At 39.2% G+C, this 25935-nt stretch overlaps 1 protein-coding gene across 3 annotated transcripts; it reads left to right on the plus strand.

Annotated features, from left to right (window-relative positions):
- Nucleotides 1-382: 382 nt before the first annotated feature.
- On the plus strand, nt 383-16068 carry TMEM19 (transmembrane protein 19). 3 transcript variants are annotated; one of them, XM_075495644.1, is made up of 7 exons: nt 383-387; nt 672-822; nt 7601-7714; nt 9269-9406; nt 9735-9989; nt 11105-11314; nt 14208-16065. In XM_075495644.1, exons 2-7 carry the CDS (start codon nt 693-695, stop codon nt 14369-14371), a joined length of 1011 nt encoding a protein of 336 aa, XP_075351759.1. In that variant the 5' UTR covers nt 383-387; nt 672-692; the 3' UTR covers nt 14372-16065. The 3 variants fall into 3 exon arrangements, with proteins under 3 accessions (XP_075351759.1, XP_075351751.1, XP_075351747.1); XM_075495636.1 differs by lacking the exon at nt 383-387 and having other exon boundaries at nt 433-810; nt 14208-16068; XM_075495632.1 differs by lacking the exon at nt 383-387 and having other exon boundaries at nt 436-822; nt 14208-16066.
- The last annotated feature ends 9867 nt before the right edge of the window (nt 16069-25935 follow it).

Here is a 25935-nt window from a genome sequence, read left to right on the forward strand (position 1 = left end):
AGGGCCGCGGCTCGGGGCGGAGGGCACGGCCCCGTCTGCCGAGGGACCCGGCTGGCTCCGTTCGGCTGCAACAGCCGCCCGCGGCAGCGGAGCAGCCGCCTCTCCCTGCGGAGGAGCAGGGGATGGGGGAACTCATGCTCTGGCAACGGGCAGCTGCCGGGAGGGCGGCAGCGTCTGGCGGAAGGAGGCGGCCCCACCCCAGGACCAGAGAGGGGAAAAGTCTCCGCTGAGGGGAGAACAGCGCCCGTACGGGAGCGTCCCTACAGCGAGGAGGGGAGAGCGCCTCCCGCCGGCTGCCGCTGTCCTTCCCCGCCGGCGAGGAGGCAGGCGCAGCTAGGCGCTGGCACGGCGGAGCATGCGCGGAGCGGCGGCGGGGCGGGAGAGCGAGTCGGTGTCGGAGCCGGCAGTGCGAGGCGGGGAGGCAGGGCGGGGACCTCCAGCCACCGAGCGCTGCGCAGCCCAGCCCCGAGCGGGCGGGGGGTGGCCGCAGCCGCCTCCCCATGAGCGCCTTCGTGTCGCCTCGCAGCGCCCAGAGGTGCTGGGGACGAGAGGGGGCCGCGGTGCGGGCCGGGCCGGGCGGCGGCTCGGGCCGGGCGGGAGGAGGAGGACGAGGAGGAAGAGGAGGAAGTAGCGGTGTCGCTGATGCGCTGCGCCTTGTGCTTCCCCGCCAGGTGTTCTCCCTCTGGCTTCCTATGTCCTATTACCAGGAGGATTTCTTCAAAGAGTACCTCAAGATGATGGCGAATATTGTCGTCCTGAACTTGCTCATTTGTATTTCCCTGGCTTTCTGGATGGTGTCCATGACTGCAAGTACGTACTACGGTGAGTCTAAAGGCCGGGAGCCGGGGAGAGGCCGGCAGGGCATGGCGAGGGGTGAGCCGAGCCGCCCGCCCCCCTCCCCTCCAGCCCCTGCAGGCTGGTGGGGATAGAGGATTGGAAGGGGGGTGTGCACAGCCCCTTCCATGTCCGTAGAGCTGAAAACCGCAGTCCTGACAGTAGCTGATAATGGTTTAGAAGGTGTTAACAGCCTCTTCTTTACAGCTCCACCCAGGGATCCCGTGGAATTTAAAATCTTGGTATCCTTTGTGATTTATCTCCCCCAAAGAAAGCAAATAAGATAAAAATGAAAAAGTGAAAAGAAAGAGCGAGCTGATAGATGTCTTTCTCTATCAGGGGAGGTAGTGACAGCACGGGAGGAGCATGCCGGCCTTCAAAACAGTTTAAGGCATGCACATGCAGCCTTTGAACAGGGCACGCAAGAAGCATTCCTTGGTCAAGGAACAGAGAAACAGGGGACATGGTACAAGAAGAGAGGGATGTATGCATGGAGCCTCTGGCACGGGCGTATACAGTCAGCTCTGTGTTCTGTTCAGGCAACTTGGGCAGGCTGTGGGTTAGTTGGGTGTAGTTGCAGGGACACTAGTACTTTCTGTGGTCTGTCTTTTCAGTTCTAGCACCATTTTTACAGCAGTATGCAGAAGCAGCAGTACTGCCTTCAGCATCAGTTCAAGCCTAGAAGAGTTTTAACTGCTTTTCCAGGACACGTAAAGACCTGTCCTTAATACCTCAGCCAATTTCATGCAGGAGGAGCTCCAGTGTCGTTGCAGTGTTGCTGAAAGTGCGTAGGGATGCAGTGTGAACACCCTCAATTGCCTCATGTCACCCTGGATCCAGAAGAAGCTAGAATAAACATCCCACCAGTATAAACTGACTTTTGCAGTGGCAGTTGGATGTCTCTGCTCAGTGTTTTTCAGTGCTTCAGGTTTTAGCATGGGGTATGAGTCCTGGTACAGCATTAAATCTGTGTTGTCTGGACACTTCTACTTTGGCTTGTAGCGAGATGCCAGACACATAGAAGGTATGCAGAAGCAGGCTTCACAACCAGGTTTTGTTTGTGTCATTTAGAGCTAGCCAAGTTGGATTTAAACATGCAACTTCATTTGCATGTGTCTGTTCTCTATAGGTATAGCTCTCTGAGTTTTGTCCCTAATTTAGGGTATTCCAGTCCTTGCTATCTAACGTGATTGAGAATTGACAGAGTAGAGTGGAGAGGCCTGATACGAGGTGAATCAGGATAGGGACTGATACAAAGGAGGAGACTGCAGACAAATCCTCCTTTTTGTAGAGAATGATTGTAGAACAAGAAGGACTTAACAACTTTTGTTGTCCATTTGCCTGAGACTGTGGAAAGACCTTGGCCTGAGGAGGTGAATGAAGTGTATAGTAGGAGTGGGCTTAATGAAGTGGGAGTGATAACTTAAATAAGTTCAACCCATAAAAGTGATGAAATTCAGAGTCCTTAACCATAAATATAAAAATACTACAAACATACATATATTAATTTATAGTTTATAGTTCATAGTAATGCTTAAGCACTAAACAGTGACCAAAATGTTGATAAAATAGGAGTGTCGAAGAATCCATAATAAACCGATGTGTTCTATCTTAGTCTTAACTGCTTACATTTAGTAGTAATTTAGTACCAATACTCCCCCCCCCCCCCCCCCCCCCCCCGAAATACAAAAAAGTCAGTTTAAAAATGACCTTAGAAAGATGAAAATTCTGTTTGTTAACCAAGCAAAAAGAACCCCTTTGTGTTCTGGTACTGCTCACACTCAAGCTGATGTCAAGAACCTTCTTGGTTTGTGATTAGCAATACCAGACTAGAGCACTGGAGATCTCTTCATACACAGCCGGTGCTGCTCTTCTGAGTTTTTGAGTCAGCTCTTGGCTGCAAGACTCCCTTGCACACCTCCTACGGCACCGGGGCTTTTCAGTACACAGAAGAGAAGTTTTTGTCTTGTGAATCTTTGTGCTTGCAATGACAAGTGTTTTACTGTGAACTACGTTTGCCCTACTTTGTACCAGGGAGCCTGTAGATCTGCAAAGCTCTGGGTACTGCTGACGCAAAAGTTTTTGGTGAAAACCATCATGTTTAGTTTTCCAGCAACACAAGCTGCTCTGCCTGTGTGAAATCTTTCTCCCACGATTTTGAAACCCACTTTAACTCTAGACTTGTGATGTCTTATACTTGTATAACAGATGTGATAAATAACTTCTCATGATTTTGTATTTTTTAGCTCAAAAGCTACATTAACAATTAGCTTTACTTTTTAAAAGTTTGTGGGAGTTTTTTGTTGTTTTTTTTTTAACAGAAACTGTCACTTGAAATCTTACTGAGATGGTCATCAACTTAAAGTATATTTTTGAGAGCCTTACACCAAGTTCAAAAGGATTGAAAAGGCTGGTTTTTTAGAAAGCGGTCTTGCCACTTTCACCTAGTAGACTGTCTGTCTTGTCACTTTTCTGGTAGTGAAATTCTGTCAAAGTAGTGTAGTTCAGGATATAATCAATACCTTTCTTGTCTCTCTGACTGCAAAGATGGAAGACTTTTAAACTGTAGTATTAAGGAACAATTTCTTCTCAGACTTAAATTTCAGTATTCTATAAGATGTACTTTTGGCATCTTTTGCAATGAAATTTGTGTCTTCCAATTTAAAGTCAAAATGAGGTGATAGAATTGCTGCTTGCAAGGTTGTAAGAATCTTACTGCTAAGGCAGTAATTTATTGAGTCAGTTTTATGATTAAAATAATACACCTTTTAACTGGACAATAACAACTCCCTTATTAACTTTATTAACTGCTTTTATTTAAGTAAGTGTTCTGGAATTTTAGAAGGAAACAAAGATGTTTAGGACATTGATAAATTGTCTCCTTAGAAGGTAAGTTGCTATGGTCACTAGTGCTTTGTGGAATAGTGTGGAATTATGACAGCTGAGTGGGATATTGTTTTTATGTTCTGAAAGCTTGTTTAAATTCAGATCATAGTGACTTGAATGACTAAGCAAAGGGAACAAACTGGGAACTCAAGAAAAAGCTTTTTAGAAGGCTCTGTAGATACTTTGATGAGAAAATAGCTCAATTTTTTGTATTCAGTTTTGTTTGTAAAAGTAAACCATTTATAGTTTTGAAAACCAGCATTTTTTTGTTTGGCAGTTGTTCAGGTGGTCTGTCTTGCAGTTTAATAACTGTCAGTGAAGAATATCATTAAAAGCAATCCTTTCCTGTAAAAAGTTTTGGGGTCGACTAATTTCCAGTTAAATACTTCAAAACATTCTAAGTTGGGTTTATTTTCTGTGTAACAAGAAGGATAACAGGTGAGCCATTTTTGCATAGATGTTAATACTAGACCTGAAATAATTTATTTCTCTTCAGTTCCCAAAAAGCAGTATGCTTTCCAAATACAGTAGCTTTGATTACGTAGAATTGCTTTCATTTGAAGCAAGGAATTGATAGATTTAAACCATGCAATGTATTGTAATTGTTAGCTCTGTGAGAACCAATGACCTACAATCAAATATGTGAATAGCTGTAACACAGGAAGCTCAGTTTGATTAAATAAGTTGACCAGTAAACAAAGTAAAGACAAAGCTCAGAGCTTTCTTGTTAATTTTGCCACCTCTAAATTCACATGTACTGTTCACTTAGCAAATATATAAACCTAAAATCCATACTCATGTGAAATCACAAGGTAGGACTTGAATAATGTGGCAATTGGGTTGTAGCTGCTGTCAGAGAACAAAAATCAGTGAAAAGGATTCCCCCACTATGTGGTGCACATTACCTCATAGAAAAAGAATGGTATCTCCTAGCTTAAATACCTGTTTTCAGTCTATGCTGAATATACCATGCCGCAAAGAAAATAATTTCTCATGCGAACATGTTGTGCAAGTGAAAAGAAATTGTAAGTAAATCTGTTTGATTGCGCTGTTCTACATAGAGTTGAGAAAAAAAAACAGGGAGGACAGTGGAACGTAGAAGTGGAAAAGAATTAGTCTAGAGAATCCTCAGAGAAGAAAAAATTTCTGAGAGTAAATATGTATTACAAGACATGAAATTGTTGGATCTAGCTGGCTTTTCAATAAGTCTCTGCAACGCTCCAGACAAAAGCATGCAGTCAGTTGTCTATACTGCTGCCAGGTTGGGAAGATGCTATGCATGCATGCTTTGCATACGCTAAGCAAAGAATAAGAAATCTAAGTCATCTGTGATTGTTAGCTAAGCCAAATTTTCTGTAGATTAGAGAAAAGAGACAGGACAAGGGGAACTGCACTAGATAACTTCAAGCTTGCTTGATGTGGAAACCTCAAGGTAGAAACAAGACTGCATAACACCCGACTTGTATGTCATGTGGCTACCTCTCCTTAAATACAAAATTTGTAGTGTATATTGTTCTTTATTAAAAATCATAATTTTGGGAACCCAGTGGCTTGCTGAAATAAGTTTAATTTTTTAAATGTTCCTAGTTTCCTGTGCATGTTTCTAGGACTAGCCCTTTTGGTGAAAAATTTAGGGTTAATAAAGTTGTAAGAACATCCATTGTAAAGATAGTGGATGTGTTCTCAGGTCCTGAGGGATATAAATTCTCCCTGAGATACACTGCTGTGGTGGAGAGAGGGACCCAAGAGTGTGGTTACCATGGATAAAGGTGATCGGATAGTAATGCAAGAAAAGATGATGATAAGAACAGGGAGCAGCAGGGCAAATACATGTTTTACACTGCAGCTGTCTGTAATTAACATACTGCATGACTGAAGAGATAAGTAGCCTGGTTTAATACAAGCAGGTAATCGTGGGAGGGGAATTACACCATCCAGGTTACTTAATATATTCTCATCTTTTTTTGGAAATGAAACACCTTTCACTGAGCCAAAAAATCAATAGATGGCTGGAAATTGTAAAATCTTGGTGTGTCTCTGCTATGAGTACTGCATGCACTTGCGGTCATCCCATTTCAAAATGCCCATAGCAGAATTAGAAAGGAACAGTGAAGGCAGCAAGGATGATCAGAGCAAGTAACAGCATCCATTTGAAGAGGACTTAAACAGGTAAAGATATTCCAGCATAGAAATGGGACATCTATGTAAGTCATGAATGGCAGGAAGAATGTGAATAGGAAATTATTATTCAGTTGGTCATACAGTTTAGCAGATATCCAATGAAACTTGAGGCAGCAGGATCTTTGTTGTTCGGCTTTTTGAAAGGCCTTTTTCAGTGCATCTGAAACCAGAATTCAGTTCTGTGGGTGGTTGTGGAGATGAAAATTATAACTGTTTTTAAAAGTGGATTGGACAAATATATGGGGGATTTTAGAAATACCAACATAAAAGTTCCCAGTAAAACAGGGAATATCAGTCTGTATCTGTTCCTTATACTCTTCCCTTGCACATGTACAGCTCACCATCACTGGCAGATGGCATTCTGAATCAGACACATGTTTGGCTTGATCCAGTTTGGAAGTTCTCATATTTTCAACGAAGTATAGTGTGGAAACAATCAGAACATTTTGGATACCAACAAAAGAGGAATATTTCTTTCTTAAAACCAGGACAGAATCAGTGTACAAATAAATGTATATATGAACTGCAGGACTTCCTGCTAGTTTTATTAGATGATGTCAAGTGTCACTGTAGCTCAATTAAGCACTTAAATATATTACAGAATATGTAAGTTTTCCAAACTAGAATAAAAATTTAGTAATATTAAAGCTATAGAAACACAGCCATTAGCTAGCTTATGTGCATGCTGATGTCTTCTCTTCACATAGACATGAAACTACTTCTGAAGTCTTCTGTCAGCCAAGTAGCAGCAGTCCTTCTATTAACATTGTGTGAAATTCTAATTGATGGCAGAGACAACAAAGTGACAACATTAGGCACATCCTAGGAATAATTCAGAATACATAGATGATGAAAAAAGCTGTCTGCTTTTCATAGTCAAAAGCTACCAAGCTAAAGCTTTTGATAAACAAGAATGACTTTTCCTAAAAACACTGGCATTTGGGATGCCTTGAAAAATAAGGTAAAGCAACAATATATTGTTCTAACTTTCCTTCCATTACAATGCTAAAAAGCATTAGTGACCATAGACAGTGTTTTTCATTCCCTTTATTGCTGCTATATTTACTGAAATTTCATCAAAAAAAGAATCATCATAATAATAAAAAAATTCAGATTTGTTATTGTAGTTACCAGAGAATCAGTCATAACATGATCTATGAGGGAAGCTCTTGCACTAATGTATTTACTTGAAGATGCTTTGCTGTCTCTCTACATGTTTTGTTAACTGAAATTTTACTTTGAATCTTACTCATATTTGAAACTGAATTCTACGTAACTTACTGTGGATGTATGGGTTGGGGTTTTTTTTCTAAAATCTGAACTTACCTGTTCTATCCAAATCAAGTTTCAGCTGGTCTTAACATTTTGAATGTTAATTTTTTGAGCTTATAAATCCCTTTTAGAGTGGAAAATATCACCATGTTTATTTCTTGACACATTTGCTAGTTCTTTGTAATTAATTTGAGTTAATTTAATGTATTTTCTTTTTTCAGTGAAAGCTGAATGGAAAAATTGAGTAGATAATTGCAGATATTTTGGTCTTCCATTCATAAGAATATATTTCTTCTAAAGGGTAAAAAGTTTAATCTCTATTAAGATCAGATTTTAAATATATACTAGAAGGTAATTACTTTTAAGATATAAAGGCATTAAAAAGGCTTATAAGGATCATCTGCAAGCATTTTATTTGATTTATCAGGTACTTTACGACCCATTTCTCCATGGCGCTGGCTTTTTTCAGTCTTGGTTCCACTAATGATCGCTACACAGGGTTTTAAGAAGAAGAGTCTTGATCACAGTGGTGCATTGGGAGGTATGTTTTTTCTGAGACTATTCAGCTAAATATTTAATAAACTAAATTAAGGTCCTTTTTATTGTACATAATATTGTTTTAAGACTTTCCTACCTAGTTCTATTATAATAAAAGTATAAATGTAAGCATATATACCTTGAATTAATACTGATTTTTTTTCTCATGCCTGTTTAAATAGTCAAGTTAAGTTTTGCTGCTGTTTGTAATTAATTTGATTAATACTGTCATTAGATTTATATAAACCTGTAAGATTGTTTTAAACTTCAGTACAGCATGCAGTTAAATCACATTTTTGTTTAACATATAGATGGATTCGCATAGAGATAATGAAATGGCAGAGGCAGTGGTAAAGAAATACCATAAAACTGAGCCATGTCAGCAGCCTCCCTGCCTGGTAGAAAACCAGTAAAGATAACATGGTTCTCCTTTCTGTAATATGAGCAGTTTTAGGCGTTTTTTGCCTCTCAAAAACAAGAAGAAAATTATATCTGTACTTCACTTCAAGCAAATTACTGTTTCAACAAAGGTTTTTCTTGACCACGTGAGGAAAAACCCCAATGTAGTGTACAATAGTGTTCGTTGGAATCTGATACAAGATTTCCGTGTGAGTTGATTCACCCTTGTCTTGTGATATTGTCTGAAGGTCAATGGAAAGAAACAGGACCTCAAATCTTTCCTTCCATGTCACCCATTTTGCAAATCTTGTTCTGTCTGTGAGTTAAGGGGGGCACTTTCTAAATTAAAAAAAACCATCTTTTCTCTTCTGCTATGTTTTTACCTCTTAACATAACAGCTCTGCTAGCCAGCTTATATTGGCATTTCCTTTAAGTGCAGCTGGTTTTCTTTCAGTCGTGAAGAATTGTAATCTCATGGTGGGCAGTGAGAATTAGACCTCCCCTGCGGAGGAGGAGATAAAAAAGAAGCATATCCAGGAGCTCAAATACTTAAGAAAATTACAGAAAGAAAAAGACAACATAAAAGTCAGAAACAGAAAAAGAAAATGAAGAACAGAAGGGAGAAGTAGCAGCTGTTAAGATACAGAGTAGGGTTATCCACGTTATCTTAGAGACCTTGGGGGAGGGATTTGATTCCCAAACTGAATATAAACTTGCTGATGGAGACACAGCCACAGCTGTGTATATGCTTCTTATACAAATAATCATATTCTTCAGGCAGGGTACTTAAATTTCAATTAAATAGCCTTTGGCTTTTTTTTTTATTGCTCTGTCTTTTATTTTTGCACAGTATTACTGATTTGTGGCAAGCAAAGGTCTTAAAAATCACACACTTCAGCAGTAGCAATAAAATTGGCAATTTAGCAATAAAATTTAAGATAAAATTATAAAGATAACTGATTTTTTTTTTTTCATTCAGGATATCACTGGAATTCTCATACAGGTATTAGGCGCCTCAGTAATTCTCTTGTTGCATGATTGTCTCAGGTTTATCATGAAGATACTCTTCATATTCAAGAGATTCAAAATACTTAATTGCTTTGCAAAGCAGATGTTGTTACACAAAGGAACTTTATATACTTTTTTTTTTCCTTCACAGGATTGGTGGTTGGATTTATCCTTACAGTTGCAAATTACAGTTTCTTCAGTTCTTTGTTTGTATTTTTTGTTACTTCTTCAAAACTTACTAAATGGAAAAAAGATATAAAGAAGCAAATAGATTCAGAATACAAAGAAGGTAAGTGATAACATTCTAATTCTTTCAGATCCCTTGTGGACAATAAATACTGCATATTCCTCTTCCTTTCAAAGGGTCAGGTGAGATGTAACATCCAGAGTAGGGAACACTGTTGTCATGCCTCCCCTCCACCCTTACCCCTATGAACATTAGCAAGCAACTTCGCTTTTGGTTCTGTTCTATTTAATAAATTGCTATCTAGTTTCTGATTTGAAAGTGTGTCTTTTTAAATTTAACTTTATATATGTGTATTTTGCTTTTGTCTCATGCTGTTGCCTGTCCAAGTGTTTTGCCTGAAAATACTAAAACTTATTTTTTGTCACTTTAGGTGGACAGAGGAACTGGGTGCAAGTATTCTGTAACGGTGGTGTTCCTACTGAGCTGGCTGTCTTATACATGATAGAAAACGGACCGGGTGAAATTCCAATAGACTTTTCAAAGCAATACACAGCATCATGGATGTGCTTATCCCTTTTGGGAGCTTTGGCATGCTCTGCTGGTGATACATGGGCTTCAGAGATTGGTAGTGTTATGAGTAAAAGCAAGCCAAGGTTGATAACAACCTGGGAAGAGGTTCCAGTAGGTGAGGTGTTACCTGTTCTACATGTTCTTGTCTTAATATTTTGCTGATCTGTTTTGAATTATGCATCCAACTTGAAAAATTAAAAAAAAGTCCCAGAAAAGTGAACATCAGAAATCTGGGATTAGAAAATATTACCAGGAATGCATTCTCTGAAATGGAATTTACTCAGTTGTATTCCTGCTGCATCTCATTGATGAGATGCATCAACGTAGCATCCAGGGAGCTAAAATCATTCTTAGTGAATGCTGTCACTTGTCATCTCTGGTACTATTAAAAGTGTTTATACTGCCAATAATATAAAGAATACAAGTTATCATCTGAATTTTTCAGACATTAAAATTTTAGTCAGTAGAAGAATATATATATGTTCAATACAGACACTACAGAAAATTCACTTCTTAACCAAATCTCTCATTTCCTTTAACATCTTACCAAGGGTGGGTAAAGTGAACCTTCTGTCTGTGAAACCTTGTCTGCACAGTGGATGACATTGCTATCTTAAAGCAGCGTTTCTTTTTTGAGTCTTCCTGGCATGTTGATCTGAGTTTTAGATCTTGTGGGACAGGATTTAAATGTGTGGGCTTTTTTTTTTCCTTTTTATAAGTGTTCTTCAAATTTTTATTCAGTGAGCTGTCAGACATCTTCCTTTCTATGGATTTTGTTCCTTCTTTTAAATTTGTTGGTAAAATATATCTTGGTATACTTGTTCTGAAAGAGGCATTGTTTTAATAACATGCACATCTCAAGCTCTGTATTTTTTGGAGCAAGTACCTCTTTCTCCCCTCTTCCCCCCTCTCCCCCCCCCCTTACAGCACACAAATACCAGGTGGCATTACAAGGTGTGCTATCTGGTTTTATTTAATTTAATGCTAGTGAACATGTCTAGAAAACTAGCCTTAGAGAAAGGAAAGGTAGTAGTAATAGGCTGTAATGGTACAGGTTAAGCTGCTCAGCAGCATAATCGGAATTGTAAATAAAAGCTGTGGTAGCAGAGCCTTGTGGATATAAGGGGAGAAGATCACTATGAACACAGCTTTGATTTCATATAAAACATTTGAACAAATATAAGTCTTTAAGAAAAAGTTTGTAAATCAGCTTGGTTTTGTTTGATTTAGGTACTAATGGAGCAATTACTTTAGTGGGCCTGCTCTCAAGTTTGCTTGGGGGCATGGCAGTAGGTATAACCTACTTCATAACACAACTCCTTTTCGTGACTGATCTGGAAATGTCTGCTCCACAATGGCCCATTATTGTGTTTGGTGCAGCAGCGGGCTTACTGGGATCGATTGTTGATTCGTATTTGGGAGCTACGATGCAATACAGTGGTAAGATTCTTCTTCTCTTTTTTTTTTTTTTTTTTTTTTTTTTTTTTTTTTTTACCCTCTCCTAATGTAACCTAAAAATGGCCTTGAGTTTCCAGAAGGGCTGAGGATGTGATTTTTAAATGGAAAAAATACAGAATTAGCAACACAAAGGACAAAGGAAAACAAAGTGATGGATATGATAATGAAAACAAGAGCAAGGGCAGTTGGTACTTTTCCACTTTTTGATTTGTTTATCTTATGTTACTGTCTTGTTGATGACTAAAAGAGACCAGAGATCTTCAACATGTTACCTTGGAAAAAACAATTGCTGCCCTCTACTTTTCTATATATCTAATTATGGTAACATTTTATCAGAGAAAATGTCAGCTTAATTTTATCCATTCACTCAGATTGTTGTCACTACAGAAGCTCCATTTCTAACTCTGAAGACTTAGCAATAATCTCAGCTTTAAGAATTAAATAAGAAAAGCTCCAGGAAAATGTGCACGATATTTTACATTCTGTTTTTTTTCACTGCCTAATAGAGTACTGTTTCCTATAAGTTAAGCTTATCACAATCTAGCTGTGACTTTAAAAAGAAAAAAATTATGTCCATTTTTAAAAAAATTGTTGGCTGGATGATTCTAAATTATTTCAGTATTTATTTACTCATTGCCCTTAAGGATCATTGTCTGTGAATAAACACTACAGACAACCTTTAGGCTAAACTGTAGACTTACCCTATGTTTAAAAATTGTTTAAAGACTGTATCTGACACTATTCTGTTTAACAGCTGGTTTACAGAGAGAACTTAAGTTTTCAGATTTCATTCTCAGTATACTTATTTGTTGGAAGTTGAGGTTTGAATGCGCAGGTGAACTGCCTGAGAGATACAAGTCCTTTAAATCTGCCAGTGAGAACTGCAAACTGTTGTTGACGCCGTGGATTTGGCTTTCCAGCAGTTTTTATGCTCTATTCCTTGTAGTTCCAGGAAAGTCCAAAATATAATGGAGTGTTTAACCATTTGAGGAATTTTTAGATATTTCTGTACTAAAGAGGAAACGCTTAAGTACTCAGACAATGTTTCATGCTCCTAATGAGACAGATGCATTAAGAGAATGTGATAAACCTAACTAAATGCATGCCTGCATTTATCAGCATCTATTTCTTCTTCACTTCAGATATTTTTCCATGCTCAGCAACTTACTTTGCTAGCTGCAGCAGGGACAGTATGCAATTTCTTTTACAAATTCATAAGCACTACTGGAGTATGTATACTATATACATATATGCTATGGTATATATATGCTGTGATATAGATGAAATAGTGCTGCGCATGTGGTGCACACTGTTGGGTTTTGTGTCCCTCCTTACTTTTACTCACTTTTCCAATCCCTATTCAATGTGGTCTCATAAGAAATACTCCAATCTCTGCAGCATCTTGAAAGACAGTAAGTAAATATGGCAGTGGTAATAAAGAACTGTGTCTTTTTTTGAAAACATTATGCTACCACTGCTAATCCCTTCTGTCAGTGTTTTTCCTGTTGGTAATCTTGCTAGATTTGGTCTATATAATAGTGTGTGATACCCACTGTTTCTAAGAGAAAGTCCTTCCCTGCCCACGCGTTTATTAAGTAAAACTGTCTGAATAGCTGCGTGGAATTAGATTCAAATTTTTCCATGTTATCAGTCTGAAGCCATACCTATTCTGCAAATAACAAAGCTAATGGAAGGACTTACTGTTGCCTTTCCTGCTTGTTTATGCTCTGAATTTACACTTTATGTCCATGTGAGGTATATATTTATAAAAATTTATTCCCAGATTTCTCTCAGGAAAACTGATGACTTTCTAAAACATAGCAAGTGTTAAGAGTTAAACTACCAGGCTTTGAAGATTTATTTTTCTGTAGCTCTTTCGCATTACCCAAAGCTAGGTTTAAATCTATGATTCAAGGGTAACTATAATACCAGCTATATAACTAGCCAAGCAGGTTTGTGGTGTAGGGTTTTTTTAAGTTGCATCCAAGGTGCTGAAAATTTTGTAATAGAGCAGGAGCTCAAAATGAAACTTCCATATTGTGGGTATTAGCAGATATTCAAATCTACAGAGAAAAATAATGTTAATATAAAATATGCTGATTTGTTTTGGAATGTTTCTTCATGTCAACCTCAAATGTGTGCATATGCATGTACCCAGTTAATACTTCACTATAGTGTGAGCTGGCGTTAAAATCAAGCATCCTAGAATTCTATGCTTTTATCGGCATATAAAATAATGCAGCTGGACAAAACATAGGATAACTGTGTGTGTACAGTAGCAGCTAATGAAACACGGTGCTAGAGTACTGCTAATACAGAGGCAGAGCAAGAAAAGGCTTAAGTAATAGGAAAAAAATCCAGGTGCTGGTAGTATAAAAATGCTGCGTCAATAGAAATGTTAAATTTAATCTCTGTAAGGAGGTTGTTTTCTGTCAGATCAAGTAATAATGTTATTTTCATAGTTTTCCTTTGAAAACAAATACATCTTCTTGACAGGAAGTACATGTTTCTGGTCTGTTCAAAATAGCATCCTTTGCCTTAGAATGGCTCTTGGAATAGCTTTTTCCTCTTCTGATTTAGCTTGTGTTTCATTCCTTTCTTTGCTGTCGAACTACAAAAAGAGAGAAGTAGACCTCACAGAAGTGTAACTTTTCAAAAGAAGTAACTTCTAACATAAAGTATTACATTTATATCCCATTCTTTGAAGCTACCAGATTAAAATAACTGTAATTTAGTTTAGTCTGTTGGTGACTTTTCTTACAGAGGTTTAACACCATAATGGTAAAGTCAATTTAGGAAGTTGCATACACTGGGTTACTAAGTTTCTTTTCAGCTTGTTTGGCTTTGTAAAATGAAGTTTTTAATCTTTTCCCAGGTTTTGACCAGAACATTGGCATGGTTGTCAACCACCAAACAAAAGACTCCAAGCACATATCTGGAAAACCTATATTAGACAACAATGCAGTAAATCTTTTTTCTTCTATAATCGTTGCTTTGGCACTTCCAGGCGTGGCATGGTGTTTCTGGCCCAGGGGTTGAAATGGTTTAAGGTTTTCTGCATGCAAGTCATTTATGTTCAGTCTTACTCAAACACTCTGAAGAGTTCTCTGAAATCTCTTGAAGAGAGGAATCTGAAACTTTCAGAGAGCCAAAGGACTTTCCATCTCAACTTATTAAGGCTGTAAGCTTCATGTGGCAATTGGCATCTGCCAGGGCAAGGAAGGGGTTTTGTCAATATGCTCTTGCTGCTCTTTAAATGGCTGTAGATCATTGCCAAGTGAGGTGAAGCACTTTGTTTATCCTTATGGAGCTGAAGGGTTGGTGTCTATGTTCTCTCCAGTCCCCAGCATCTGGACCAGCAAGAAGCTGGAAGTAGAAATCTAATCTACATCAATCTGTGATGGAGCATTGTGACTATTGTCCAAGCCAGACACAAAGTACTCTGAAACTTTATGTAGGCAGTGGTAACACAGGTGAAACGGGTGAATTCTGGCGTTTCCCATAATCTACAGTACGCAAAGTTTTATGGAAATATTTTTGGGGGGGAAAAAGAGATAAGTAAGCCTTGTTGCCTATTCTGTATCCTGATACTATCTCCACTTCCCTGAGAACAGGTTTGGTAAAAGTGATGCCACTACATAATGTTTGAAGGAAAAGACTAAATTTAAAATAAAAACTCACTAGTTTTTCCAGTAAGAATAAAAAAATTGTCTGTGCTTTTTTGACATCTTTATTTCCAAATTAATGATATTTATGAAGATTGTCAATACTGTGGTACTTATTATCTAAAATTGAAGATTACAGTTATGAATTCACATTCATCTCTTTAGAACATTTTTTCCATAAGCATGGAATTGTTCCATAATGTTTAGCATTCTGACCAAAGTATACTCTTTGGTTCTTTCTCAGCAGTGGAAGGGTTTCCTATTTTGTTTGGAGTTGCTATTCAGAGATGATGCCCTCAACCAAAGAAGCTACAGAGGTTATCATAGTGAATGGGGGAAGTCTCACTTAAATTCCCATTTTGAAATGGTTTATAACTTTTGGTACTCAGGCTCCTATGTTAGGTGATTCCATCTTCCATCATTAATTTATAAAAGAGGTGAAATTAATTTAGCTAGCACAGATTGTATTTAAACTTTAGAGATATCCTCAAAATAGCCTATTACTGTCGACATTCAAAAGGTAGGGTCCATACTGTTAACTTATAAAAAGCTTTTTCTTTTTATCTTTAGAGATAGGTGAGTATTTTGTATTAAACATCTGATTTTTTTTAACAAATGTCTTGTGTATGTTGCCTGTCTCAATTCACTTGAATTGTGTATTGTATCACCTTTTATGGGAATATTCAAAAATTTTAACACCTTCCATGTTGAGTTTACTCTTTTGAAATCTAGTCTATATAAATCTGGAATTTATCACTGGAAGTAGTTCACTGTATTACCCAATTATACAGATGAGATTTCAAACTAGTAAAAGCTTTCTGAAAAAAACAAATTGTATTCTTCTGTATGTCTGTCCCTGTGGAAAGGCACAAAATTATAAAAGGAATATATGCACTTAAACTGTAACAATAAACGCTTGAGATTTTTATGCATTGTTTGGATTTATGCTGCTTCTAAATAAGCACTGTATTGGTTGTCTTTTAAGATTGTATTAATACTGTTGTGATTTCTAGAATTAAGAAAGACAATTTTTGTAAGGAACTTTTTCTTTCAATTAAATGCCTTATTTTTGTATTCCTTTGTTTACTGAAACAAAGTATATTTTCAAACACTGAAGCGGACACAGTCAGCTTTTCCGTATTTAATATGGGTCTCATTTGAAAAACAGCTTGCCATAGTGAGAAGACATGTGTGACTTTAAATTCATAGCAGCATGAAATGCTTTGATCTGTTATCAGATGAATGAATGTGATCTGAATGAACTCCTACCAGTAGGACCTTCAAAGGCCATTATTCAGAATTTTTTATTTGTCATGTCTTAGTGATGACACTGAGTTGCTTTGGAAATTCCCACTCATAAATCTCCAGTATTTAGAAAGATCTGGGCACTCTTGAACTCTAAAAAGGATGGTGTTAACTCTGGGTATATTATACGGAGTGGAGTATAGCTTATGCAAATATAGTTACATTTAACTATTTAGTAGCTGCAAAACTCTTAGCTTGGGGGGGGGGGGGGGAGTAGGGGATACAGGGAGGAAGTTACACAACGTGACAAACTCCCTGTAAATTGGTGTGTGTCACTAAGAGCAGCTCCTGAGCTCAGAAAGGAGCAGACAGGGATACCCCCTGTCCACGTGCGACTTGGAGAGGCAGAAAATGCAGGAAGTAAAAGGGAAAGTGATAAAAAGAGGAGGTGCTAGGAGAAAATCAAGGAAGTTCATAGATTTGAAGGTGCAAAATAGGTCACCGTAGTAAGCAACTTTAATTCCATTCTTTAAACACCCAAATATTTGTTTTGCTTCAGAGCCATCTGTACCGTTAGTGTGTGAGATAACTCTGTCACTGATTTTCCTTTCATATTGAAGAAGTGGCACCAATATTTCCACAGCACCAAGAGGATACACTCAATTTTTTTTTTTTTTTTTTTAAGAGGTTAAAATTGTGAAGCATCGGTCTTCATCCTTGGCTTGATTTTTAGATGTGTTAGAAGTTCAAGAGTATAATTGCATATGAGAAATCTTTAGCCTGGTCTCGCTTAGGCAAGAGTGGTCCTGAGCGTTGAAGTATACTGGTATCAGAGTCACCAATATTCAGTTATGTTTTTATATTTCTACTTTATTTTGTTGTTACAACTGTATAGATTATCTTGGGTCTGTCCATGCTGCTGTTGAGTGGTACATCATTGCAGATGTAAACCACAGCTCCCTGGGACAACGAAATGGAGTGGTATAAAAAATTAATGGTATATACCACCTTTCTTGGGTATTAAGGACTAGCTGATGTTCAGAAGACTGACTTTTTTTACAATAAAGGGCTGAAACATCTTTAAATACTGTTGGTACTTTACAGAACCTGATTTGGGCACTGGATAAATGTGGTGATAGACTGATATTCACATTAAAAATCTGTTAGGATTGGGCATCTCAGATTTGTAAGTAGGATTTATTTTCCTTTCACAATTATGGGCCTGTTGTAATGTGTAAATAAGAGCAGGTACATGAATTCACTCAGACTGTGGGTATCCCTGCACCGCTCCCAAGCCTGCAGCCACCTTCAGTAAATATTAATGCAAGTCCCAAATGAAGGTGAAATAAGGGAATGTGGAAATAAAGCTGTCAGGCAAATGGCAGCCTGTACTTAGGTACTCCTAAGTCTGTAAAACTTGAGACCAAATAAAGAAATTCCTCCAAGACAACATTTATTCAGTAGCTTTTCTACAACTTTCAGGAGAAAGTGGGTCAATTTTAATATCTTGCCTTGAACTTGAATCATAGAAGAGCCCAGGTTGGAAGGGACCTCAAAGGATCATCTGGTCCAACCTTCCATGGGAAAGGGAGCCTAGATGAGATTACTGAGCACCCTGTCCAACTGCATCTTGAAAATCTTGAGTGATGAGGACTTTACCACATCCCTAAATGTCAGAGTTTTCCTTGAAACACAGTAAGGCGGATGCACAGGAAAGCAGAAGACCATGGTTATGTGAGTTCTGGCTGGGAAACCTTCCATGTGACTGATAATACGAAGTAGTAGTGTCACACATGTTATCACTTTGAAAATATCTTTAGAATAAACGTATCCTCCCTTAGTAGATCTTCTAGCAGGTTTGCTCCGTGCTGCTCTGGGATCTGTCATCTTAGAGCAGGGGCAAGTGCTGGTTCTTCATCGAGGTGGTTGACTGAAGAAGAAAAGACTGGGTTTAGCTGAAATGTGGAAGAACCAGTCTGACCCGTGTTGAGAGAAGGGGTTTTGGAAAGGGGAATACCACCAGTCTGGAAATACCAATACCACCAGTTTGGGGCGAGCTACCTGGTTGGACTTGCAGAGCCACCTGTGAAGCCCTGTATAACTTGTCTGCACCTTTCTTGCCTGGTGGCTGCTTTTTGTGGCTTTGTTCAAAAAGCAGAAAGCAAAAGTAAACACTGCAATGTGATCACCATCCAAATTGGACTTGAAGGTTCAAACCCATGCTACTAGCAAGGATGACAGCAGTTTAAAAAAAATATGAATGCATTCTGCAGTTAGAGGAAATGTCAGTAGAAAGCAAGAAAGCAGTAAGAAAAGTCTTCTGGTGCTTAGAGGATATTTGTTAATGTCCTCTAATAACGTCAGTAACTAGTTTTGTAAGGACTCGGCGAACGCAGCCCTACCCACAAAGCTAAGAAGGTAGAAGGACATAGTGAAAACTCATGTTGGTCCTAAGAAGCGACATCATGCACATAACGCAGAAGTAAACACCTGTGCACAAGCTTCCTGTTACAAAGGCTGAGCTCTGCACCCCAGCCTCGTGGTTCTGGAAACTCTGGAGAATATGCCGTTCTTAATTCTCTCTCAATTAACCCAGTTACAGGCTTCATAGAAGCCCTTGGGTTCCCGACATGTTTGTTTGGATAAATACATCAGTCAACCTCTACCCTTACAACCCAGCACAACTGTACATTTATAAAAGCATCAAAGTCCCCATGAAACAGCCCAGATCACTGCTTCTTATCAATACTGGGATGGTATCACTCATGGGGGCAACAGTAGTTACTGTGCTCTGTTGTTTCTTGCTGAAGGGCTCTTGCTGCAGTGACTTCTGCAGAGCTCAGCCCAGTACCAGAAAAGCCCAATTTTTTTGTTACCACTACTCGTTATGCTGATACTTTATTTTTCCATCTGTTGACTTCCTAAGTCCTGAAATCATTCCACTGTCAAAAGCTGCTGCAATCAAATGCTCTCCCAAAACAACTGTAGTTTCAGTCTGCCTTCAAACTGCCAAATGCCTCTGGTTATGGTGCTCCCAATATATATGTATCATCTCATTGCATTAAGTGCCTCCTCCTAATATAATTTAAAATTAAAAAGTGAAAGGAGATGGTTTATGACACATTGGGATAAGAAGCATGAGTGTAATTCATCTCTGGAATTGTGAAACCCTGTGTCTTTTGGTAGGTGCCATAAGAGAAGGAAGAAACAGGTGTCGGCATCTGGCATTGCACTCAGCGGTGTCTGCCTGAGAGGCTCTATAGGTGACTTAACCTGTGCAAAGCTATGCCAGAAAAAAACCAAACCAAAACAAAACCAACCAAACCCTAAAAAGTGCCCGAAGCCATTACCACAAGACAAAATGGAAGCGTAATTTAATTTATTGTACTTTAGAGTTTGAAGTTAAACAACACAAATATTCTCACGCTGGGTTGCCTATAGATTTATGAGTAATACATCACTTAGATTCAGATTGGTTTGGAGTGGTTTAACATACACTTCACTTGGGTTCAGAACTCACCTGAAATAGGAATGTAACCTACATTTCAAGCTTAGATGCCTTTCCTTTTTCTCTTCTTTTCTCTAATGAAGCCAGTTTTTTACTATATATTTTGGTTTTTTTCCACAATGGAAAACCACTGGTCATCTGTCTTCACTGACTGTTCTATGTGAGAAACTATCTTCGTTCCTAAGGTGTAACAAGAGGACAGAGGCAAGGGTAAACCCATGTGCAGTTTTGAAAACACTTTGCTCAATTCTTCCTTGCAGATGTTTTTGCACTGGAGTGCAAGCTCTAGCTCGATTACAGCGTGCTCCGCTTTACTGACTTGTACTGGTAAATCGTGCACAGGCAAACTGTTCTCCTGCCTCCAGCCCTCCAGCAGTCACAGGAACGCAGGCCTTGCACAGTGCACGCCTTCACGGAGCTTGTAATAGCGCTTTTAGAAGGACAGTAAAGTCCAAATTCACAAAATACACAAGGGCTTAATTTAAATCTTCTCCAACCCAGTCTAGTGACATTTGCCACAAACTTCTCCTTTGTTAGAGAATTTCAGTATTTTCATAGCCAATAGATTATCTTTCACTCCTGATATTTGGCACATTTAAAGTGAAAGAGATGTCGTATCTCTGATTTTTTCCCTTAATTCTTGGTTATTTTCACTGTAACAGGGCAGTGTTGTTTTACCCTCTATTTTCTCGAGATTTTTGAGAATACTGCTTTTACTGAAAAAAGTAAACCTTCCACATAACCTCACTTAACCTCACTTAACCTCACTTAATACTTAAACCTCACTTAAACTTAAACTTAAACCTCACTTAATACTTATGCTAAAAACTGAGTTACTGGTGGTACCAAACCATTATCTGCCATAGTAGAAAAGCGAGTGCTTAAGAATTTTGTAAGTGGCCAAACTGAAAAGAAGAAATGAGTTAATGCTACAGCTTATTTCGTATTAAGGAATGCAAATGAACATATCATTTAATGGCAGCCTGAATTCCAGCAGGCACGTGTTAATGGCAGGCACTCACCATTTAAGCATTGTCCTGAAGAATGAAAGGTGTTAACAACTAACTGTTGCTGACATTTCTACATAATGTAACGGCAAAATCCTACTAGATTTAATAGGCACTGCTATAAAGACTGCTTTTTGACACCTCTAATTTTAAAAAATTAAAACTGTCAAGAGTGTTCTCTTTGAGGACTAGCCATTTGCTGAAGTTAAAATCCAATGTTTTTAAAAGCTTTTTTTAATAATTTGTTTTATATGAAAGGGATAATACATTTTAGATTAGTCATTTTCTTCACACTGTTACCAGGATAACATTTTGTTTAAAGGTTATTCATACTTTTTGTCCAAGAAGCAAGCATTATAAGTGTAAGGCCAAAGAATTTTTTTAAAATTTAAATGGAGTTAACGTTATTGAAAATTACTATTAAATCTGTGATACCACTTATATTCCCTTAAATGATATCTGTATGCACTTGCATACAGCAGCTCTAGTTTGGTATTTAAGCTAAAAGGTAAGAGAATAGGGATTGTGATAGTAATGTATATGTATCAGTGTATACCTGTATCTTCACAGAATTTAAAAGTCCAAAATAACACCTGCACATATGCCATTTTGAGGTTGTTATCACTAGTTCTCTGCAATTGTAATCCTCTCCTGTTAAATATCCTCTCCTGTTTCTTTTCTGCCATTATCTGAAGAATCCAGTTTTCTTCATTCCGGTTTCCTCTATCTCTATCCCTACGGCCCTAGCTCCTGGACTGGAGCCCACAGCTACTCTCTGATCCTCATGCATGTCAATTAGAGGAACCACGGAACAGTGACTCTTTTCAGGTACAAAGTTAGTGTTTACTCTTCTGTGCATGGCACAGGACTGATCTGGTTTGTGCACAGGACTGATCTGGTTTGTGCAATTATTTTTTCTTTGCTAGTGCAAATAGTGATATAAAAATACTATTTGATGTCCTCTGGGGCCTATGATGTCTCCCTTCCCATCCAGGTTTAGGGGAAAGTGAAATGTAAAACAAGAGAAGCTGACTGCTAGGATTGAAAGTTGCAGAAAGCTGAGCTCCACTTCTGCATTAAGGATGCTGAAGAGTGCTAAGGTACCCTCGTCTGTACAAGAGCTTAATGCAGAGAGACACCTTTAGATTTGAAGGCAATCCGAAAAAAATGAGCTCAGCATCTTCCCTAGAATCGAAGCATCAGTCCTGTGTGAGACCATATCAGGACACAACAGAGATGCATCCGCACCAGGATTATTTTACTTCTCTACTCAAAAGCACCTAGAATAGATAGGGAAGCTGAAAAGCAGAAAAGTAAATTAGCTTTGCCAAACCACCTGCACTTATATTGTCCTGTCTTTAGTAAGACACGGTCCACTTAGTAATTTTTGTAAAGACTCCTTGTAACAATGAGAGCAGTTTTTTCTCTACTATGCCAGAGCAGTCCTAATTTGAAGTGTCACAGGCTGACCAAAGTTTTCAGCAGAGTTATTTTCCTTTGCCTGGTTTTCAGCACAGAGTTTGTACAAATCTTTGCGCAGTCAGTAACGCTGTTGTCGTTTTGCCAAGGTCGGTGGCATCAAGCACTCCAGCGCAGCTCTATTTCATCACTGTTTGACCCCGCTAAGTGGAAAGCAGCGAGATATGAGCCAGCAAAATGTTCGAGCAGAGAGTTAATTTTAAGCACAAGAGCAGTCCCACTGAAGTGTTAGTAATCGAGGGGCGTGCTAGTGTTGTTTAAAGTTAAGCAGACTCGGAACAGCCTTGCTGAACTGCCGTCAGCATGCTCCTCTGCATCACCTCTAGCAGATGGGCCCTGCTCATGTGCGTCAAGTTCATTAAGTGCACGCACCGTTGCAGGATTGAGTTAATCGGTTTTATCTTTGACGAATTGTGCTGAATCTTCAAACATAAAGTAACTAATTCAAAAGGATTGTATTATTACTGCCATCAGTTCGGATCCTCCCTACCCTGGCACTTATTTTCAGCCTCAGAAAAAGCATTTCAGTAGTCTTCAAAGGAGGTTTTAAAGAAATGAATGTGGATGGGCTATTTAAAATTGCTGCACCCAGAAACTGGGTGTAGTAAAACTCCTTTAAATTATATAGTACTAAAGCAATCCGGGTTGAAAACAAACTGAAAGTTCTCCAGGTGAAATGGGCATTTAGAGAGTGGCTATAATTGCTCAGATAGAAAGCTGAAACCATGATTGAATATTTGCCTAAAAGATAAGCTCTAATTCATATGGGAATTAGTCAGGGAAGACTTCATCATTAAATTGGATAGGAGGTGAGACTAGTTGATGGCAACAACACGTTTTGGCTTGATGGTCTGTGAACTGACTTTGTGAACTGACCTACATGAGCCTAGAAATGCATCTGAACAAGCAGTGACTCTCAAAATGGTGTGCCTAATTTGTGAGTGAAAATATTCTCATCGATATTGCTGAGAGTTATTGATGCATAACATAGCCATTTAACCACACACTAATCACGTGGCAGACAAGTGACATGAATATGCAATTATACAGTCTTATAAAATGTCTCAGCAACTAATTCAACAACGAAGGTGATCAATATTTCAGTTTTATATCCCACTGAAAACACTGGCACCCCCAGACACCAGAAGGTGCCTTGCATGCTGTGCTACTTTAGCAAGCAATCTGTCATCTCTACAGTGTTGCTCCCTGAAGCACTGGGATTTGCCCGGCAGTAGGAGAGCTCCGTGGAGTGGCTTAGCTACATTCACCCGCTTTCACTTACACTGCATGGTATCACATCACCAGGCTGCAGCAAAGCAAATTGAATGATAAGCAGCAATCTAGGACTTATCCTTAACATTTGACAAATCTGTGGTTTTTTGATCAGCTTGTTCTTTTTATACAGCTATGCAAATGTACCGTCCTGCTACCCTGGCTCATCCTGTCCTCCGCTTTGCATGAAAAAAAGCAAAATATTTTTCTTTTACAAAGAACAAAGTTATCAGCTAGTGCCTGGTGACAGAAGCACAGCTTAATATGAAAGGAAGCATTTATTTGCCTTGAATTTGCCATTAGATACAGGTAGTTTCTTCATCTGCCAACATTAATACAATTAAAATTTATTTGGACACAAAAATACCTAAGCAGCCTAAGGTGTTCAGACTCAAAACAACTTGCAGGCCTTTGATGGTGAGCAGAAGTGATTTCCTGATAAAAACACAGAATTACTAAATACAGTAGGATTTCCAAAGTGGTTTCCTCAGCAGAGCTCTACTATGGTATTAATGTTGCAATAACACCACTGGAAGAATTTAAGCCATCTTTCCATTGTTGCTACAGGTCTGTGTCCTGAGGGACTTGACATTTAATTCTGCTTGCTGAGAAGACTGTTTGAATGCATCACAGCAACTCCTGAGGTAGGACTGGGACAGCAGGTCTGGGCTGACTTCTCCTACCAGGCTGAAGCGGCAGCACCAGGGGGGCACTCTCGCTCTGCCCTGTGAATCATTTGCTTCTGTGAATTATTTTAACTCTTCTGATTGTTGCAAATGGGTTTTGTCCCTTCCTGGGGGACTTCTGAGCTTTGTGGGCCAAGTTCCTTAGTCAGTGCCCTGGGAGTCCAGTGAGAAACAGCAGGAGATGGGGCCATAGACAGGACTGGGGACCAGACCACAACATCGGTCCACAGACCATCAGACAGGACTGGAGAGCGGCAAGGCTATCTACTCCGTAAGTCTCAAGTCCATCCAGCAAGACCGGTCAGTAAGTGAGGACAGCAGGGAACAGAGCAAGGCACAGGCACACCTACAACATAGCTCGGACAGGGTCTGGGTGCTCAGGCTGGAGCTGCACTCCTGGGCCACGGGCAGAGGGTGTTGGTGGGGGTCCTGGACAAGGCTGGTCAGGGCCATTAGAAAGGTCTGTTCATGCATGCAGAGCCCTGACAACCCTGCTCTTCCACAGGGCAATTCAGATCAGATGATCTTAGGTGTTGTGAATTGTCTTCTTCCATGATGAACTATCAGTGAAGCCTACAAGTCTCAGGTCCAATAGTCTCAGGTCCTGCAGCACCTGAAGGCAGAAGCCCAAAGCTGGCTACTTGAATACACCTGTCAGTGACACACCTAGGCTGGAAACAGGCAGCGGAGAAATCCCCTTGCACAGATGAGCGTTGTGTTCTCTCACACGGCATAGCCTCCTATAACCAAGGATCCTCTTGTATAATTTACACAGAGGGAATGGGCAGAAGGTGTAACCTGGCAGACTGGTGTAACCTGGGACAATTTGGCTGTGCTGATGTGGGGACCCAGGTAAACGTGATACCGAATCAAGAGATCTTGGATGGTTCCTTGATGCTGAATTTATTCTGCCATTTAAAGGGACATGTCTGATACTGATGACATCTATGAGTTGTTGCAATGAAAGATCCTATGGAGTTTAGTGAAAAGAGCAAAGGTTAGCCCTGTCTTATAGATGACTTGCATGCTGGGTTACTACAGTCTGTTTCATTCATAAGTGTTCTGGTGAGTTAAAAGTTTACAGCATTGTTCTTTGTTCCATTGTTCCTCAACTTTTCTGCACTGGAGGTTGTACTGTAGCTTGCTTTCACCATGCTTCAGTGATGTCTGCTCATTTTATCTGCTGGTGAAGTTCCCATATTTTGTGCAGAAGCACAGATCAAAGATGACAGGGACTATATACAAAAAAACCCAGGGACTATATTATGAAATGCATTATCTAAGAATCAGTTGTCCTCTTTTCAGTACTAATCTTTAGACACTAGTTAACTTCATTTTTACAAAATAAAGGCTATTTCCTGAAAAGCTCCATTAAACTATTTTTTTCCCCTTTGTTGCTATGCCAAAATTACAAACCTTCCAGTTTTGCAAACCCTGTTTTACAGCTCTCGTTCCTGCCCTGCTCAGACCCATGACCTCCACTATCAGCACCTGCTCTGCAGTGCTGCTCCCCAAGGCTCTCACACTGTAGGCACAGGCATTGCTGCCTTGAAGACAGGAAGGTCTGTTCCACCCTTGGTCAGAGAAAACTGTTGTGCACAGAACAATGCATAGAAAAGTGTGGAGAGTGAGTGAAATTATAGCATACTTTTAGCATCAGAGAGACCATGTCATTGTGTTGAAGTACATAAGCACTTGTTTTATGTTTCCTCATGGAACGAGTCAATTCAGATACACAGGT

Source organism: Mycteria americana, chromosome 1, assembly GCF_035582795.1.
Source record: "Mycteria americana isolate JAX WOST 10 ecotype Jacksonville Zoo and Gardens chromosome 1, USCA_MyAme_1.0, whole genome shotgun sequence".
Lineage (NCBI taxonomy): Eukaryota > Metazoa > Chordata > Aves > Ciconiiformes > Ciconiidae > Mycteria > Mycteria americana.

Bases quoted from the DNA above. Each gene is read 5' to 3' on its own strand.
- TMEM19 (XM_075495632.1), top strand. From the start codon at position 501: ATGAGCGCCTTCGTGTCGCCTCGCAGCGCCCAGAGGTGCTGGGGACGA. The intron at 7,715-9,268 runs GTATGTTTTTTC...TTTCCTTCACAG, and splicing joins TCACAGTGGTGCATTGGGAG to GATTGGTGGTTGGATTTATC. The intron at 9,407-9,734 runs GTAAGTGATAAC...TTGTCACTTTAG, and splicing joins AGATTCAGAATACAAAGAAG to GTGGACAGAGGAACTGGGTG.